At 34.8% G+C, this 19,394-nt stretch overlaps 1 protein-coding gene across 3 annotated transcripts in view; it reads left to right on the top strand.

Annotated features, from left to right (window-relative positions):
* Positions 1-19,394, top strand: part of LOC132130392 (high affinity cAMP-specific and IBMX-insensitive 3',5'-cyclic phosphodiesterase 8B-like) — a 52,094-nt gene that overhangs the window by 7,352 nt on the left and 25,348 nt on the right. For 2 of the 3 annotated variants that reach the window (XM_059542098.1, XM_059542097.1), the window contains exons 2-3: positions 16,405-16,461; positions 18,796-18,986. In XM_059542098.1, the coding sequence (XP_059398081.1) occupies positions 16,405-16,461; positions 18,796-18,986 (248 nt within the window). Of the gene's footprint in view, positions 1-15,870; positions 16,324-16,404; positions 16,462-18,795; positions 18,987-19,394 lie in introns of those variants that run through there. The other variant, XM_059542099.1, reaches the window with a different exon arrangement.

The following is a 19,394-nucleotide window of genomic DNA, read 5'->3' as shown; positions in this document are numbered from 1 at the left end:
GCCAAACGGTTTGGATCAGACTCAGAGTAATCAATGCGAGAGAGAGAGAGAGAGAGAGAGAGAGACAGAGAGAGAGAGAGGGAGAGAGAGAGAGAGAGAGACAGAGACAGAGAGAGAGAGAGACAGAGAGAGAGAGAGAGAGATAGAGAGGGAGAGAGAGAGAGAGAGACAGAGAGAGAGAGAGAGAGAGAGAGAGAGAGAGAGACAGAGAGAGACAGAGAGAGAGAGAGAGCGCACAGCTGGAGCAGAGAAGCAGAACTATACTGTTCAGGGTTTCAGGTCAGTTTCATCTGTAAAGATGCTTTTTTGTCTTTGTTTTTTTATTTATTTAATCAAGCAGCAGCACGTTGCTCACCAGTCATCACTCAAAATACTATATAAAGGACATCATTATTATCTGTTGTAATGTTACAGTAGTAATTTAGCTGAAAAAAAAACAGATTTTTTTATAGGTTTAGGGGGAGCTACGACAGACAACAACACAACCCTTACGAAAATTAACATTTTAATATTTAACTATAAATCCAGAGAAAATGGTTACTATTGGTTAACTGTGGTAACCAAAAATGTAATATTATTTTACAAATGTATTTATTTAAAAATCCATTTGCAAAAAAAACAAGGTTATTTTACTTTTATATAGGCTAATACAAGCATGTTTAACTTTTGTAAGGGAAAAACATGACTCGTGTACAGTATTAGGATTTTTCTATAAAGATATTGTAGTATTGTAGAGTATTGTATTGTAAAGTATAGTTTTGTTCAATCTTGAGTATTAAAGTCACGAGAGAGATGGATAACAGGGCAAAATAAAGAGACTGAAGAGAAAAATGGAAGTGAAGGTGCAGTTCAGGAGAGAACTTTTAATTATTTTGCATGTCCCCAAATTAAAGATTTAAACCTTTTTTTTATGTCAGGTCCATACAAAAAATAGTATTGTCCATGAATTTGTTTGTATGAGGTTGAATTTTCCAGTCTGAATTTTTTTCCCAGTCCGCCCCTCCTGTAAATTAATGGCAAAGACATGGTTTCATTTACTACACATAGGCCTACTGAAGCTCGCAGTGTTTTCAACCTCTGCCATCTCAATATAGGAGTACACGAGCACATAAACATAATTTCTAGAACTGCTCTGTGTAACTTCATGTGCATTTTACTTATTTTGAGAAAACTATCATCATATACAGAGACAGCAGTTTAAAAAAAACACCAATGTTTCAGGAGTTTATTACACAGAATACATCACATGCTTATTAGATAACTGTATTTAAGTTGATGTATATGCTTTTATTTATTATTCTTGAATTTTCACAAATTTATAAAAGTAATCAAAAAGTACTCAAAAGTAATTAGTTACATTACTTTAATAAAGTAATTGAAAAAGTTACACTACTATTACATTTTAAACAAGGTAACTTGTAATCTGTAACCTATTACATTTCCAAAGTAACCTTCCCAACACTGGTGCTAACAACATGGGTTCCATTCCCAGTGAATGAGAGAACTGATTAAATGTATACCTTAAATGCAATAGAAGTCGCTTTTGATAAAAGCCTCTGCCAAATGTAAATGTAATGTTCTGCTTGGTTTTTATGTAATTAGTCAGTGGAAATACATCATATGGCACAGATAAAGAATTAGAAAAAATATGGGCCATTTTTGCCCCAAGCCCTGGTTCATTTCTGACCTTTGTGGGAACTGATGTGTGGGACATGATGGTCCTTATAGCAGCAGTGCTCAACTGGTAGGCCGCGGCCCAAAAATAGGCCTCCGGTTTGTTTTCATATAGCCACATTTACATTTATGCATTTGGCGGATGCCTTTATCTGAACTTAGCAACTTAAAATTGCATTTAAGGTATACATTTGATCAGTTCATGTGTTCCCCGTAGGGCTGCTCCGATCACGATCGGCCGATCGTTAATGCGCATCTTTAGCAAGATGCTCATGGCAAACAGAGAAAACTATTTACATAAGATGCAACTAACAACATAATTTCATATAGTTAAATATTAAGTCATGGTAGCTTTTCAGATTTTTAAAGGGAGGCAAAAATATATCCCATCAAAGACTGTTTTAGTTTGGTACTAAAATACAACACAGGTGCACTGCGGGTCAAAGATCCATGGCTGTTTTTTAAATGTCAAATAATGTTCTTGTTTATATTTGTTCTATTTACACCTTTTATGCAACTATACACACTTTTCAAATGTAGAAAATCACCTCTATCTGATATTAAAATTCATGTAATTTCCACACCGTGAAACTCCACTTCTGATATCAGTTTTTGTATGTAGTAGAGATCTATTTTATTGCAGGTGCAAGTCAGATAATGATTTTTGTGTTAAATGAGTCAAGGCGAGTAGGTATTAAATTAGTGCTGCTTTCGGATAACCAAACTGGGCTCATGCAGTCGAATACTAATACTTTAGCATATTGTTCTATCTATTTTAAGTTTCACATTTGATTTGGACATTCTTGTTGTAATTTTACATGATCACATTTTGTGTTGCAGATTTGGGTCACCATTGGGTAATTAAAGTCAAATTTGTGTTATGATGCAAAACCATTTTAGAACTACTGCCTTGGACTGTACAAGTACAGTGGGCCCAAAAAGCATTTTGATACTTGGACTGCACATAAAATTTCTGAATGTCATTGCATTTTGTGGCCTCTGTATCTGTCATGGTTATTTTGGTGGCTTTTATCAAGTTTTATTTTATGCTTTGTGGAAACCATAATGCCATAATAACTTTTTTAATGAACTTCCTTTTCAAGTCAGTGACTGTTTAAGTTTTCAAACCATGCTTTTTGAACAAAGCTGTAGTGTTCCTTCCCGAACTATGGTGACTTTTTGTAAGGCTGGAAATAACAGCATTTAGATTTATTGTTGAAAAGATTATATATTTTTTTTGTCTCTTTCTGGGGATGATATCTTTCTGTTACATTTTGCTTACATTCTGCAGAAGTTGGAAGGCTGTTTACCTGAACGCCGTAATTCCTGCCATGTTTAGAATGGATTTCAGCTTTATCAGAGTTAAAGTGTTTCCAGTCAGATCGCGTGTAGGATTCAGATTAGAAAATTTCTCAAGCTGCAGGTGAGCACACTCTCTTAGACCTGCAATAAACACACTTCTTTGTTAGTTTGGTCAAAGAATGATTACATTTCTCTGTCAGAGAATGATAAAATCGTGGCTCATTTGTTCTGATTTGGCCAAATAAAACCGATGGCCCACTGTACACAGTTGAATCTCTGTCTGCTAACCAACACAAATCAAATACTAATGCCATTTTAAGATCCTAAAAGGACCATTTATAGATCTGTGTATGGATGTATATAATAGTTTTTAATGGGCACTTTTTATGTGTATATGTTGGTCGTCTGTCAGTTTGAAAGGAAACGTAGTGATTTTGGTACAATCTGCCAGGCGTGTGTGTGGTATAGTCAGATGCTTGCCGAGACTGGCGAGGAACTCAGTGATGCCATTGAAGTGTGTGTTTAACTCTGCACGTCTCTCTATCACTCACACACTTTCTCATTGTTTCCAGAGCAATAGAGCCGATATCCATTTTGTATTGAATGTGTGCTATCTGGCTTTCTTGTGTGTGTTTGTGCATCTCTGTGTCTTTGTGTTGAAGAAAGACCGATTTTGTGTTTCTTTGTATGCATTTGTGTTTGTTCAGGCCACAGAGTTTGTTTACCCCTCTGGCTGTGAACTCTGCAGGGTGTGAACTATCACATGCAAAAAGGCTGATGAATCTCAGTCCAGATACACACACACATATGATTAGAACAAGGCATTGTGGGAAGAGGTGCCCTGAGACATGTAGTGGGGCATCAGCCGTCTCGACTGACATTGACACACATCACTGTCAAAAAGTAGCCTAACGTAAAGTACAACCTGATTGGCTGTGGCTTCCCTCGGGAGGTCAGGAACATTTAGATAACAGCATGAAATCGGTCCTTGCTGATTAGCGCAGTCCTGCAGCATCTGTCCCACGAGTTAGCATCATTTAGTTAGCAGATTTCTTTGCGTTTGCTTTCAGGGGAGACATTTGTACCAAATGATGATACATGATGAGAACATGATGATATAAATTTATCCCCTGGATGGCTGGTTTTTATTTACATCCATGGTAATGATGCCGTGACTTTATTCTCCAGCATATTTGTAGATGTTTTTAAAAAAAAAATCTCTCTGTTAGAGAGAAATCCTGTGTATTAGCCCAAGCAGTTAGTGATTAGAAGTTTTTGTGTGGTGTTGCTCTTTCCAGTAAAAAAAAGGTTAAAAACTGTCACTGGGGTGGTCTTTTTTTTAAAGACACACCTTTGTACCCACAGGGTGTGTATTGGTACCTTAGAGGTACATACAATTAACTAAATTATCATATTACTGCCTAAAAATGTACTTTTGAAATACTTTTGAAAAAGTGCTGCAGAGATAGCTATTGTACCTTTTTTTCTGAGAGTGTACTTAGATCTGGACTAGCAACCTGAGAGTTGTATGTTTTCAGTATGTGAGCATTTCAAAAACTTTCAAAAAAGGGTTTTTAAAGGTTTTATAAGTCTAAAGAAATTGATAATAACACAAACAGTTGCATGTATTATAATATATAAAGCCATATAAATATAGAGAAAGAAATTCATACTTATATTTAGCAGGGATACATTAAATTGATCAAAATATTTTTATATTTAATATTATTATTACATTTAATATTATTATTATTATTATGTAATATTATTTAATATATATATATATATATATATATATATATATATATATATATATATATATATATATATATATATATAATTTTTTTTTTAAAGAAATAAACACTTGTATTTAGCAGGGATACATTAAATTGATCAAAAGTTAGAGTAAAGCCCTTCAAGACCATTATTTTCTATTATTTTAAATTAGTACAAAATATATCTCAATTTTTCATTTTTGAAAAAAAAAAAGAGCAGCACTACTGTTTTGAACAATAATAGTATTAAGAAGAAATGTTTCTTAAGAAGCAAATCAGCATATTAGAATGATTTCTCAAGGATCATGTGATGTATGATGCAGAAAATTCAGCTTTGCATCACAGAAATATTATATTTTTAAATATGTTAATATAGAAAACAATTAATTTAAACTGAAACAATATTTTACAGTAGTACTGTTTTCAATTAAATCCAGCCTTGGTGAATGTAAGAGACTCTCATCTCTACCGCAACATTTTTAATGGTAAGACACATCGAAATATTTATACTGTTCACTAAAAATATCTACCACAGTTAAAGCAGCTTTATTACGAAACCAATCATAAGAAATGTAAAAAAAAAGGATGTAATGATACACAAGTTAATTTTCCTTTTCATTTTAGTAGGTTTGACCTCAGATTCCCCATATCGTGACTGATTTGGAGATGTGATCCGAGCATTGACCAGTTTGATTATGGTGCATGTGTGTGTGGGACATTACTTGAATGTGCTCTCGGTTCTAGTATGACAATTACTAGCTAATACCAAATAGTGAGTTTTTCAGGTTGGACAGGAAACAAAAATTTTCTAAGCCATTTCATCTCTATTTGTTCACGTGTGAGTGCTTTCCTTTCATTTTTTCTGTGTGTGTGTGTGTGTGTGTGTGTGTGTGTGTGTGTTGAGGTTGTGTTATAGACTGTGTTCTCTCAGTCAGCAAGAGCAACAGAATTCCAAAGTAGTCCATGATGGTGGCATTAGTAACGCTGTTTATCATCTGGGAGGTTTTTGTAAACACTTGAAAGCATCGTGGGAGTATGTAGGATCTTACAAGACGGGAACAGATTGTTTGAAATATGTTTAAATGTGAAACATTCCAGTTTACAAGCTGGACACACCAAGAGCATTTCTGCTAACAGACAGCAAGAGTTTGAATCTTGAGTTTATTCATTTTATTAGGATGCAAGATTGGGGTAGATAGTGGTTAATACAGTCAAGCTGCTATTTTAAAAAAGTAAATATAATGGTTGCAGATTTGTATATTTAAAAATATATATTTTTGAAGATTCATTATTATTCATTATAAATGAGCAATAACACACGAAAAGCAGTGCAATATGGCAGTATATCGGCACAGCTGTGATTCCTGGGTAATTTGTGAGTGTTGATGTGTATGACTGAGGTGACTGTTGTTTTTCTCTGTATTTGGTGAGTGGGATATAGCTTTTGCTGTAGCGTTGATGTTGTTTTACACAAGTTATAACTGCTGCGCACAGCCAGAGAATCACAATCCTCTGATTTTTTTCACATAGAAAAATCCCACTCCTAACTTCTCTGTCTGTGTCATCTGATTGTTTCTGTTTATCTGCTAATGACCATCTGTTTCCCACTCTACCAGCTCTCTCTCCTCTCTTCTGTCTCTCTCACATTCTCACTGGTTGTTAATAACCACTGAACAGAGACTCCATCCCTGGAACCTGTGCAGTTTCAGCCTTAATGAACCAAATACAGAGAAAGTGAAGATAAGAAAGTAAAAATGGTGAAATGGTGGTCTTTTTGGTGAAATGTTTATATATATATATATATATATACAGTACAGACCAAAAGTTTGGACACACCTTCTCATTCAAAGAGTTTTCTTTATTTTCATGACTATGAAAATTGTAGATTCACACTGAAAGCATCAAAACTATGAATTAACACGTGGAATTATATTCATAACAAAAAAGTGTGAAACAACTGAAAATATGTCATATTGTAGGTTCTTCAAAGTAGCCACCTTTTGCTTTGATTACTGCTTTGCACACTCTTGGCATTCTCTTGATGAGCTTCAAGAGGTAGTCACCTGAAATGCTCTTCCAACAGTCTTGAAGGAGTTCCCCGAGAGATGCTTAGCACTTGTTGGCCCTTTTGCCTTCTGTCTGCGGTCCAGCTCACCCCTAAACCATCTCGATTGGGTTCAGGTCCGGTGACTGTTGAGGCCAGGTCATCTGGCGCAGCACCCCATCACTCTTCTTCTTGGTCAAATAGCCCTTGATGCCTTCAGTGTGACTCTACAATTTTCATAGTCATGAAAATAAAGAAAACTCTTTGAATGAGAAGGTGTGTCCAAACTTTTGGTCTGTACTGTATATATATATATATATCACCTTTTTTAAGTTAGTACCTTAATTAAAATCTCATTGATGGGATGGAATGGAATGATATTATTAATTTCTTTCACCTGGAGAAATGTATTATTTGGAAAATGTGTGGTGCAATGGGTAAAAATTTAAATTGTTGAGAAAAATCATAGATTTTCGTTGTTTACTTTCGTTTTATATGGCTTGGGGTGAATTTGTGTGCATTTTGACCTTTCTGTGTTGTGTTCTGGTTGCCTAGCTGTGCACATTGACTTACAGCTTCAGTAAGATGAACTGATGATTCTCTAGATGAGTTCAGTTGGTAAGCTGTATATTCAGGGTTATTTATAGCCCATTTTAGAGGAACTCTTGAGAGAGAAAAATAAAATCTTGTTTTACACCAAGATTGACACTTTGATTATACTGTATCTGTATCGTAAAGCTCTTGTCAGCAATTATTCAATGCTAGATATTCAGTTCATAAACCTGCTTGGTTTGTAGTCTTGTTTCTTTGAACAATAAATGAATATACAATGAAGTTGTACAATGATTTCCTCGATTGAAATCAATTAATATATTTTGAAAATTGATTTAATGAATCTACCAAAAGGTATCTTAAAATTTTAATTCCTGCATGGTGTGATTTTAAACCCAGCTAACAAAAATATGTTCCTAGAAGGTTGTGTTAATGTTCCCATTAAAGTATGAAAATATAATTTCTGGGACATGACCTGGATTTCTAAACTGCCTGAAATGTCCAGTGTGGCTTTGTTTTCAAGACATGCTGAAAAGTTGTTTGACCAATAGCTTGCAGGCATTACACAAAATCAACCAATCATGGTGTGCGAGAAGGTGGGATGTACAGAGAACGGGCAAATATATGTACATATAATGTATGAAATACAACATAGAAATCCCAGGCCAGGTTATGTCCTGGAAAAAAGGCCACGTAAGGCCACCCTTACAATGATTTCACATAAGTATCCATGAGATTTCATGTGGTTTAACAGTTAAACTGTGGTCACCATGTAAGAGCTATGGTAACTTTTTATTAGAGATGTGCTTGTTGTGTTGGTCACACTCATATATATTTGACTTTTTGTTGCTGTCAGAGTGAAAAGGGGATCTTTGGATGATTACTGAATGACTCTGTACTGATGGAGAGAGCAGATAAAAGCAGCACACTGCATCACACGCGGTCTTAAGATCACAGTCAAACATTTGTGTGCATACATCATGTGTAGCCTCCTTCAGTGTGTGTGTGTGTGTGTGTGTGTTTACTTATCTAAACTTTGTAGCAAAATTTATCCACAGAAGTAAGCTAAATTTGACAAAATGGTTCTTTTGAAGAGGCTTTTGGAAACAGTCTTTGTATATAAATTATTATCATTCCATTGAAATATATATATTAGGGCTGTCAATCGATTAAAATCTTTAATCCGATTAATCATACCCTTTTTCTGTGCTTTAATCGCAAACTTCATGAAATTAAGCATAGACGGTTTATCATGTTTCAAACATTTATTTTGTCATCATTTGCTACAGTACATTCAGCAAAGTTAAACAAAAGATTTAAAGCGTGATTCTCAAAAATCTGTATGTTCTGCAAGCTTTTTTTCAAGATAAACGTAGATGTCTGTCCAAAAAAGGACACTTACAAACTCCAAAAGGACACCAAAGGAGACCATATAAGCACATATGAAAGAAAAAAAAAAAAGAATTTTATAGTATGTGTACAGTGCAACAGCAAAGAGCCTTTTTACATTTTAGAGAAGTCAAGTTGCGATACTAAACAGGACCACATAGAGATGCCCCTGCCCCCTGAAAAAAACCCTAAACCAACTGCCTGCTGACTGCATATATATATACTACTGTAGACAGGTCCAATAATTATCATGAATGTGTGTGGAAACAACATGAATGTATGGAAATGTCTGTGCTCTGCATAAATACAATTGTGTGATCAGTGTGTCAAGAGCACTCATAAATGCATTATTATAACGGTCTCACGCGTGCTTACTGTACGACTCCTGAATGCTACCGCAATTGTCTTTTACCTTAATTGCAGTCTTCATCCATCAAAACTTTACTAGCGAGACTGGTTATCCAGTCAAGAAACCGTAGTTTGTGTCTCATCTGTCCATACAGTGATGGGATGTTAACATTCTGTTCTGTTTGTAATTCATACAAGTGTGTGTGACGTGAAGGCTCGCACTCCTCAAAGACAATCACAGAATATGACAGAGCTCTGCAATCTCTGATGTAATAAGCCTGGTTTCCCTTTATATTAGCGCTGTTTTGGAAGGATTGTTGGAACGCATTCACTTCCTGGATCATTTGACTGAAAACTTTCCCGGAGTTTAGCAGTTTTAAATGATCTGATCGCAAGCAGAGAAGCAAAATTTGGTTAAAGGATTAGAATAGAAATAGTTCTCCAGTAATTTTGCGTTAACTGCATTAAATTATTTTAACACGTTAAGGTTTGTAAAATTAATCGCATGCATTAACGCATTAACGAGGCAGGCCTTATATATACACTCACCGGCCACTTTATTAGGTACACCTGTTCAGTTGCTTTGTAACACAAATTGCTAATCAGCCAATCACATAGCAGCAACTCAATGCATTTAGGCATCTAGATGTGGTGAAGATGACTTGAAGTTCAAACTGAGCATCAGAATGGGGAAGAAAGGGGATTTAAGTGACTTTGAACATGAAATGGTTGTTGGTGCCAGACGGGCTGGTCTGAGTATTTCCAAAAACTGCCTATCTACTTCTATTTTCACGTACAACCATCTCTAGGGTTTACAGAGAATGGTCCAAAAAATAGAAAATATCCAGTGAGTGGCATTTGTGTGAATGAAAATGCCATGTTGATATCAGAGGTGAGAGGAGAATGGGCAGATTGGTTAGAGATGATGATAGAAAGGCAACAGTAATTCAAATAACCACTTGTTACTAACAAGGTATACAGAATACCATCTCTGAACGCACAACACATTGAACCCTGGAGCAGATGAGCTACAGCAGCAGAAGACTGCACCAGGTGCTGCTCCTGTCAGCTAAGAATGGGAAACAAAGTCAACATTTCACACAGACTCACCAGAATTGATCAATAGAAGATTGGAAAAACATTTCCTGGTCTGATGAGTCTTGATTTCTGCTGCGACATTCAGATGGTATGGTCAGAATTTGGCCCAAAGGACATGAAAGCATGCATCCATTCTGCCTTGTCTCAACCGTTCAGGTTGGTGGTGGTGGTGGTGCAATGGTGTGTGGGATATTTTCTTGGCACACTTTGGGCCCTTTAGTACCAACTGAGCATCGTTTAAACGCCACAGCCTATCTGAGAATTGTTGCTGACCATGTCCATCCCTTTATGACTACCCAGTGTGTATCTTCTGATGGCTACTTCCACGAAGATCACATTAAATCACCTCAGACTGGTTTCTTGAACATGACAATGAGTTCACTTTACTCAAATGGCTTCCACAGTCACCAGATCTCAGTCCAATAGAGCAGCTTTGGGATGTGGTGGAACGGGAGATTCTCATCATGGATGTGCAGCCGACAAATCTGCAGCAACTGTGTGATGCTATTAGGTCAATATGGACCAGAATCTCTGAGGAATGTTTCCAACACCTTGTTGAATCTATGCCATGAAGAATTAAGGCAGTTCTGAAGGCAAAAGTAGGACTTAAACCTGGTACTAGCAAAGTGTACCTAATAAGGTGGCCAGTGAGTGTATATGCACTAATGGTGAAAAGGTTTTTTTTTTTTTTAAATAAAGAAGGCTCTTATGTTCATCAAGGCTGCATTTATTTGAACAAAAATACTGAAAAAATAATTAAATAATGCAAAATGTTATTACGATATTAAATAATAGTTTCTATTTTAATATCCTTTAAAATATAATTTATTTCTGTGATGCAAAGCTGAATTTCCATCAGGCATTACTCCAGTATAAAGTGTCACATGATCCTTAAGAAATCATTCTAATATGCTGATTTTTTATTAGAATTATCAATGTTGCCGGTGCTGCTAAATGTTTTTTGGAAACTGCAATAATTTTTTCAGGATGCTTTGATGAAGTAAAAAAAAAAACAGCATTTATTCAAAATATAAATCTTTTCTAACAATATAAATCTTTGATATCACTTCTTAATGAATTTAACACATCCTTGCTCAATAAAAGTTGTAATTTCTTTAAAATAAAAAAAAGAATAACAATTTTTTACATTTTTTTCTAAACTTTTGAACTGTAGTGTATATTGTTAGAAAAGATTTATATTAATTTATAAGATTATATTATATTTAACTTTTTATTCATCAAAGAATCCTGAAAAAAAATTGCAGTTTCCAAAAAACATATACAGCAGCACAACTGTCAACATTGATAATTCTAATAATAAATCAGCATATTAGAATGATTTCTTAAGGATGGTATCTTTTTTTTTTTTAATTAAAGCAGCACAACAGTTTCCAGCACTGATAATAAATCACCATTTAATAATGATTTCTGAAGGATAATGTGAGACTGAAGTGTGATGCTGAAAATTCAGCTTTGCATCACAGGAATAAATTAGATTTGAATGTATATTAAAATAGAAAAACATTATTTTACATCATAATAATATTACACAATATTACATTTTATCTGTATCGTAAAGCTCTTATCAGCAATTATTCAATGCTAGATATTCAGTTCATAAACCTGCTTGGTTTGTAGTCTTGTTTCTTTGAACAATAAATGAATATACAATGTTGTAGAACAATGATTTCCTCGATTGAAATCAAGTAATATATTTTGAAAATTGATTTAATGAATCTACCAAAAGGTATCTTAAAATTTTAATTCCTGCATGGAGTGATTTTGAACCCAGCTAACAAAAATATGTTCCAAGAAGGTTGTGTTAATGTTCCCATTAAAATATGGAAATATAATTTCTGGGACATGACCTGGATTTCTAAACTGCCTGAAATGTCCAGTGTGGCTTTGTTTTCAAGACATGCTGAAAAGTTGTTTGACCAATAGCTTGCAGGCATTACACAAAATCAACCAATCATGGTGTGCGAGAAGGTGGGATGTACAGAGAACGGGCAAATATATGTACATATAATGTATGAAATACAACATAGAAATCCCAGGCCAGGTTATGTCCTGGAAAAAAGGCCACGTAAGGCCACCCTTACAATGATTTCACATAAGTATCCATGAGATTTCATGTGGTTTAACAGTTAAACTGTGGTCACCATGTAAGAGCTATGGTAACTTTTTATTAGAGATGTGCTTGTTGTGTTGGTCACACTCATATATATATATTTGACTTTTTGTTGCTGTCAGAGTGAAAAGGGGATCTTTGGATGATTACTGAATGACTCTGTACTGATGGAGAGAGCAGATAAAATCAATTCCCTTGCATCACAGGAACAAATTAGATTTTAATGTATATTAAAATAGAAAAACATTATTTTACATCATAATAATATTACACAACATATAAATTTTTCCTGTATTTTTAATCAAATAAAAGCAGCCTTGATAAGACAAAAAAAAAAAAAAATAATAATAATCATTCTGATCCCAAACTTTTGACTGGTAGTGTATATACATACATATGTTTATTTATTTTGTAATGCATTTTAGATGTTTTTTGTTTTTAGAATGTTAATCTCTGTTAGCAGTAGGTTTGTATTATGCATTTTATGTAAAGATTATTGATGTGTTTTACAAGAAAATACTTTTTCAGTTTTTCTACTTCTAATTCAATGTGTTACTTGCCATTTCTTTGGGATTGTTTTTGAAATTTACTAGGAATTTCTGAGTGAAATTTTTTCTTAAAAAGTGTTTCAAAAACTGTGAAAAAATACATCTATATTAAATCTTGTGTAAAATATACATATTTTTAAATGACACTAAAGACATTTATAAAATTACAAAATAATTGTATTTCAAAGAAATACTGTTCTTTTGAACTTTATATTCATCAAAGAATCCTAAGAGAGAAAAAAAGTATAAACACAGTTTCCACAACAGCTTTCATAAAACGTATACTTTTCTAGTTTTTTATTTAGTTGTGTGTGTGTGTGTGTGTATATATATATAGGAATAAAATCAACCATGACCATGTTTGAATGAGAATGTGCTTTGATTCTAGCATCTCCAAGTCACCTAGGGGTTAACTGGACAGAAATACTATCTAAGTGATATATTATGTAATGTGATAAGTAAATCTGAATCAATAGAGCCGCAGCGCTGCCGCTTGCCTACTTTCATCTGGGGGTTCTAAATATAGCGGGGATCATATTTTATCGTGACCTGTTACTCTGTGAAGGAAGGCTTTTGTTCTTCATGTGGATTTATGTTTCTCTCTGTTTGTTGTCCTCAATAAAGCACATGACTGAGTCTAAACACACTCAGTGTGCTGGGAAGAGGAACACACCACGAGAGAACCAGAGAGAGACTCGGGATTCTTGAAAATACAGGAGATGAAAGAGGTCAAGATAAGATTAAGATAACTAAAGGTACTTAATCATATCTAGAAATGCAGCAGCGTAATTTCATATTCGTTCATATAGATGTATATAATTAATATTTTTTTTATACCCTACACTTTGGGTATTTTTTAAAAGACATTAATACATTTATTCAGTATTGGTGAATTAAATTGATAAAAAGTGACAGTACACACATATATAATTTTATTGGAAAAACACTGAAGACTGGAGTAATGATGCTGAAAATTCTGCTTTGATATCACAGAAATCAGCAGCGACATAAATTACATTTTTAAATATATTCAAATGTAAAACAGTTCTTTTAAATTTTCACAATATTACCATTTTACTGGATTTTTTGATCAAATAAATTCAGCCTTGGTGAGGTCATACTGACCTCAGACTTTTGAACCGTAATGTATATTGCATTTATAATATTTATATAGTAGCTTTGCTTTATAAATATTGATATTATCTTTAGATATAGAAAAGATGAAGTGTACATTTTAAGGTGTGTGTGTGTGTGTGTGTGTGTGTGTGTGTGTGTGTGTGTGTGTGTGTGTGTGTGTGTGTGTGTGTGTGTGTGTGTGTGTGTGTGTGTGTGTGTTTGAAAGCTAGGAGAACACCACAGGTCTTTTATCCTGAAAGAGATCTGCAGCACAATGCAGCATCAGAAGAGCTGAAATCCACAGGCTCTCTTTGAAGAGGGACTGAAATGAAGCATGTGGAGTCATTTAAAGATAATTAAGCGACATACGAAGGAGTAAAACGTTTGGTTTGTTTATTGACACAGCCATCAAAGCTGTATGATCCCTTCCGGAGGCGGGCATTATGTCAGACTCCGTTCCATGTGTTTTGCTCCTCATGTGTCCTGTTCCTGTCCTCGTTGTGTGAATTCGTTTCCAGCTCTGTTTTACTATTTAGTTCATTTGCTCCCAGGTGTGTTCCATTGGTGTTTGTGTATTTAAAGTGTTCTCAGTCCCTAGTTTGCTGTACGTTGTTAAATGTCATCCTGAGTTCTTGAGTTTGTCTCCCTTCATTCATGGAATTAAAGTCTTGTTAAAGTATTCCCCGGCATCTCCTCGTTCCTCTCTATTGAATTGGGACATAAATGTTATTGAATTTCCAATAGCAAAGTGTTCTCTCTACTGTTTTGTAATTGTTATTGAGAAAACATTGTGTAACAGTGGTTTTAGTTATGGCCTTTGACCGGAAAATAAAAAGATGTTGTCAATTGTCTCTTCCGATTGTCACTTTTAAAGGGGTCCTAGTATGAAATATCTGATTTTCCATAGTGTAGCTTTCAGATCTCAAGAGACACCTTTTTGTGCAAATAAACTCATATTTTTCTTATAATATAAAATTATATAATTTAAAAAGGGTACCATATTATATTTTTATAAAAAGAAAAATAATAATAATATTACAAGTGGACCTCAGGTAAAAAATAAAATGATTACATTTATGAAATTACCCCTTTAATGCTGTTATAGATTGCCTACTGTACAATTTGTGATCATGAAAAAAAATTATATTATATAAAATTCCATGACATGATTATGGTAGTTATTCATGCTGTATATCAAAATACCACAATATTAAATATTTTTACCTTGTTAATGCCACAATGCCTTTTTTTTTTTAGGTGTTTTGTGCTTTTCACATTCATTTCACATTAGTCTCAATAAATTTCAAGCAACTGGTTGCAGTTTAATTTATATGTAAAACAAAAGAAAAGCTGATTTTTTTTTACATAGAATGATACTGTGTTTTTACAAAATTATGTTTTTGTCAGGGTTTGTGAAGGAACACTAGATTGCTAAAGTACGTGCATAGATTCAGTATTTTACTGAATGTGACAATTGTAGAGAAATTGATAATTGCATTTGTTGAAGCTGTAAAGATTGTGATTGTGTTATGACTGTTGGACTGTCCAATTAAACACATCCAAGAGGTGTGTGTGTGTGTGTGTGTGTGTGTGTGTGTGTGTAGTCACAGGAATAGAAGCTCTTGACTCTAGATGGCCTCTCAACAGTAATAATTAACATAAAACAGGCAGATGACCAAAGCAAATTCATGCTGTGCTATTTACACAAGAGCAAGAGTAAGTTAATTGATTTTATTTTAATGTTTATATCTTTTTACTGGAAAATAAGACTCTCTCGTTCATCTCATTTTACTCATCTCTTTTGTCTTGGCAAAATTAAATGTGCATTACATATGCTGCTTTAATAGTGATTAGAATCCACATTTAGCCTGAAGGCTTTTTGTGCATGTGTGTTTGTGTGTGTGAGCGTGTGATTCTTGCTGAGAGGCTTATGTGTAGTGTTAAAGTGGATGACGCAGGAAGCTTTGAGCCACCTGCTCTCTGTCATTGCAACAATTTTGCTGTACCATTTGGACAACTCCGTGCTAACCAGCCTTTTTGCAATGTGTATCATATCTGACGAAGCAATAGAACAGTTAAAATGGCATTTAAAACAATTTGACAAGAGGAATATGGATAGTCGTGTTTAAATCAGCTGAATAACACACTTGGATTGGAGTTGGTGCTGATCAGGACGGCTACATTTGCCATCATTATTTCAGCCTGTGAAACATTATTTCTTCGGTGGACTAATTTTGTTTAGTTAGCGTTAATGGTTGCATTCTTGGACATTCAAGCACATGTACAAACAGTATGTGATTAAAAACAGGACAAAATGTCAGAATGTTGCTTCAAGGCTCTGAGATGGTAAGACCAGATGCATTATTGCTTTTGTTTCCTTTTTAACCTCATTTCAATGAAACATACCTGTTTCTCTTGATCACTCAGGTGTCTGCAGCAGAAGAGCGTTTGGGGCCAATGCGACTGACCCAGGAGCCCATTCAGGTGCAGTCCTGTTTAGTCATTATGTCTATGTTTGAATTTGTAGCTTCGAAAGTTTGGAGTCGGTACGATTTTTAAAGTCTCTTATGCTCACCAAGGCTTTATTTATTTGATTGAAAATACAGTAATAATGCGAAATATTATTACAATGTAAAATAACTTTTTTTATATATATACTTTAAAATTAAATTTATTCCTGTGATGCAAAGCTGAATTTTCAGCATAATTACTTTAGTCTATGGTGTCACATGAATTGCTCATTTGCCGTTGTAAAAAACATTTTTACTGAAAATAGTTCTGCTGCTTTATTTTTTGTGGGAACTGTGATACACAGGTTTTTGAAATATAAATATTCTATTTCAGTAACTATTATAAATGCCCTTACTGTCTTTTTTGATCCATTTAATGTATACTTGCTGAATAAAAGCATTAATTTCTTCTTCTTTTTTTTAATCTTACTGAGCCCAAACTTTTGAATGGTAGTGTATTTATTGGCTTTTTAAGTGTTTGTCTTGTTGGCTTTGATTTGGTTAATGATCTGGGCCGAGTAAACGAAAGGTGCACGTTTAATTGGCCAATTACTGAGTTTGTATCCATGTTATTATCATTGTGCGAGGCACTAAACCTCTGGTTGCTTAAAGCGAATGATTAGAGTAATAATTGTGCTAGAAGTTGCTTTAAATGAAAAGAATATGTTCTTTGACTTTATTTAAATTAATCTACCAAATTTGGACTAATTTGAGTTTCGCCATTGGCCAATAATCAATTCGATGTGACGAGCAGGATGAGAAGTGTTACCTACAGAATCTATTGATTCTAAACACTTTTAACATGTGACCATGTGATTTTGTTTGATTTCAGCAATTTGTTTGCATTAAAGAGTTAGTTCACCCAAAGTGGAAATTATGTCATTAAATAATTTACCCACCCTCATGTCATTCCAAACCCATAAGACTTTAGTTGATATAAAAACAAATTAAGATTTCTCCATTAAAAGACCAAAACTTAAAAGATCATATAAAGCTTATGGGATTTAATACTTAATTGCAGGTCATTATGAAACCATGTAGGCAAGTAATCCATTATGATTTCTCACAGTCCCTGCAGTAACACATTGTTGAATGTCACTGTGACATCATAGTGCATCACTACAGGACTCTTTTTAGTGATGCTTTGATCTCACATGGGCTGCACAGTGATAGAATGATACTGTGACATCACAATGCATTACTGTCATTCATTGCTGCATTGTCCTGTTTCTACGCTATGGCCAATGAGTGAAGGCACATAGAGACCTCTTAACATGGACTCGTGACCCCTGGGATAATCTTGAGATGTCTCAAAGGATTGACACAGAGATTATCCTGAGTGCTTGTGTGTCTGCGCATGTGTGGGTTGAGTGTGTCGTATTAGTTGGAATTAACGAGATCTGAACGAGATCTAGAGATATCGTTCGTGAACGAAATGACTGAACTGGGACACATGTCGTTCGCGAACGAGTTGAATGAACTGACACATGTCGTTCGTGAATGAAATGACTGAAATGGCACACATGTTGTTCGTGGTTGAGTTGAACGAACGGATACATGTTGCTCGTAAATGAAATGAACCGGTACATCTCATTCGTGAACAAAATAAATGAGAGTAAACCAGGTCAGTTGGTCATTTAGCATGTCAATCTCACAAAATGCAAAGCGCAGTTATAGGTACTGTGCACAGACGCTTGTTTTCATATTTAGCATACAGAACATAATTCCACGTTTAATCCCCGATTTATGAATGTGAATATATATAGGCTAATATATGAACTTTCTGACCAAACAATTAAAATGATAATTATGCAAGAAAACCTTGTGCTTTGTTCATCTGAACAACTTAAATATACTTTATATATTGAATGCGATAGAGGATTCAAAGCCTCTGATGGCTGAAAATAGAGGAGGTAACACATCACCAGACTGAATTTGGGTAACATTAAAGTCAATCTGTGTGAAATAGAGGGGGTAAAACTGTTAAACTGCTTTGTAGGATTTAGTGAGTGTGCTATATATCTATAGTTTTGCACATTTCTGATAATTAGTGTCAGTAGAAGATTGTTTGAAAATGAGTGTGCGAGGTGGTGAGGTCTCTCTGCCCCCTGTAGGTGGACGTGTGACACTGCACAGCGGGCCTCCTGAGCGAGGTAGCAGTGACAGGCGTCCTGAACGACCTGGGCCATGTGGAATTTCACATCGCAGCTCCATGGTTACACAACGCTGACCGGGATGAAAGACTGTTGACCTTTCACATGCACCCACCAACAGCACCTCACTCTCTCTCCGTCTCTGTCTCGCTCAGGTGTTACTGGTCTTTGCTAAAGAGGACAGTCAGAGCGATGCGTTCTGGTGGGCGTGTGAGCGGGCGGGGTTCAGGTGTAACATCGCACGAACACCTGAGTCTGCGGTGGAGTGTTTCTTGGATAAACACCACGAGATCATCATCATTGATGGCCGACACTCACGGTACTTTGAGGCTGATGCCGTCTGCCGGTGGGTACAACCAAACCATTCATCATCTGTCTCTCGCTCATTTCTCTTCATCTCTTATACACAGCAAATTTTAGCTCTGTCATAGAGGCAGGATGGGAAATTAACTTTTTTTTTAGCCACAAAACACTGTTTTTTGCTATTAAGTTATATACAATAACTCACAATTTACATAAAATAGTTTTTACAGAATTCAGAATTCCAAATTCAATTTGATTTTGATTTACAAGTTCATGGATTCATTTGGGAAAATTTCAGTTATAATGTGTATTTTTCTTACACTACTGTTTAAAAGTTTAATATACATTTTTATATTTATATTAATTATTAATGAATAATAATACGAAGAAATCGCCATATTAGAATGATTTCTGAAGGATCATGTGACACTGAAGACTTCAGTAATAACTG

Source organism: Carassius carassius, chromosome 47 (assembly GCF_963082965.1).
Source record: "Carassius carassius chromosome 47, fCarCar2.1, whole genome shotgun sequence".
Taxonomy (NCBI): Eukaryota; Metazoa; Chordata; class Actinopteri; order Cypriniformes; family Cyprinidae; genus Carassius; species Carassius carassius.
Note: the sequence above shows the minus strand (reverse complement) of the source record. Positions and strands in the feature narration are given on the sequence as shown.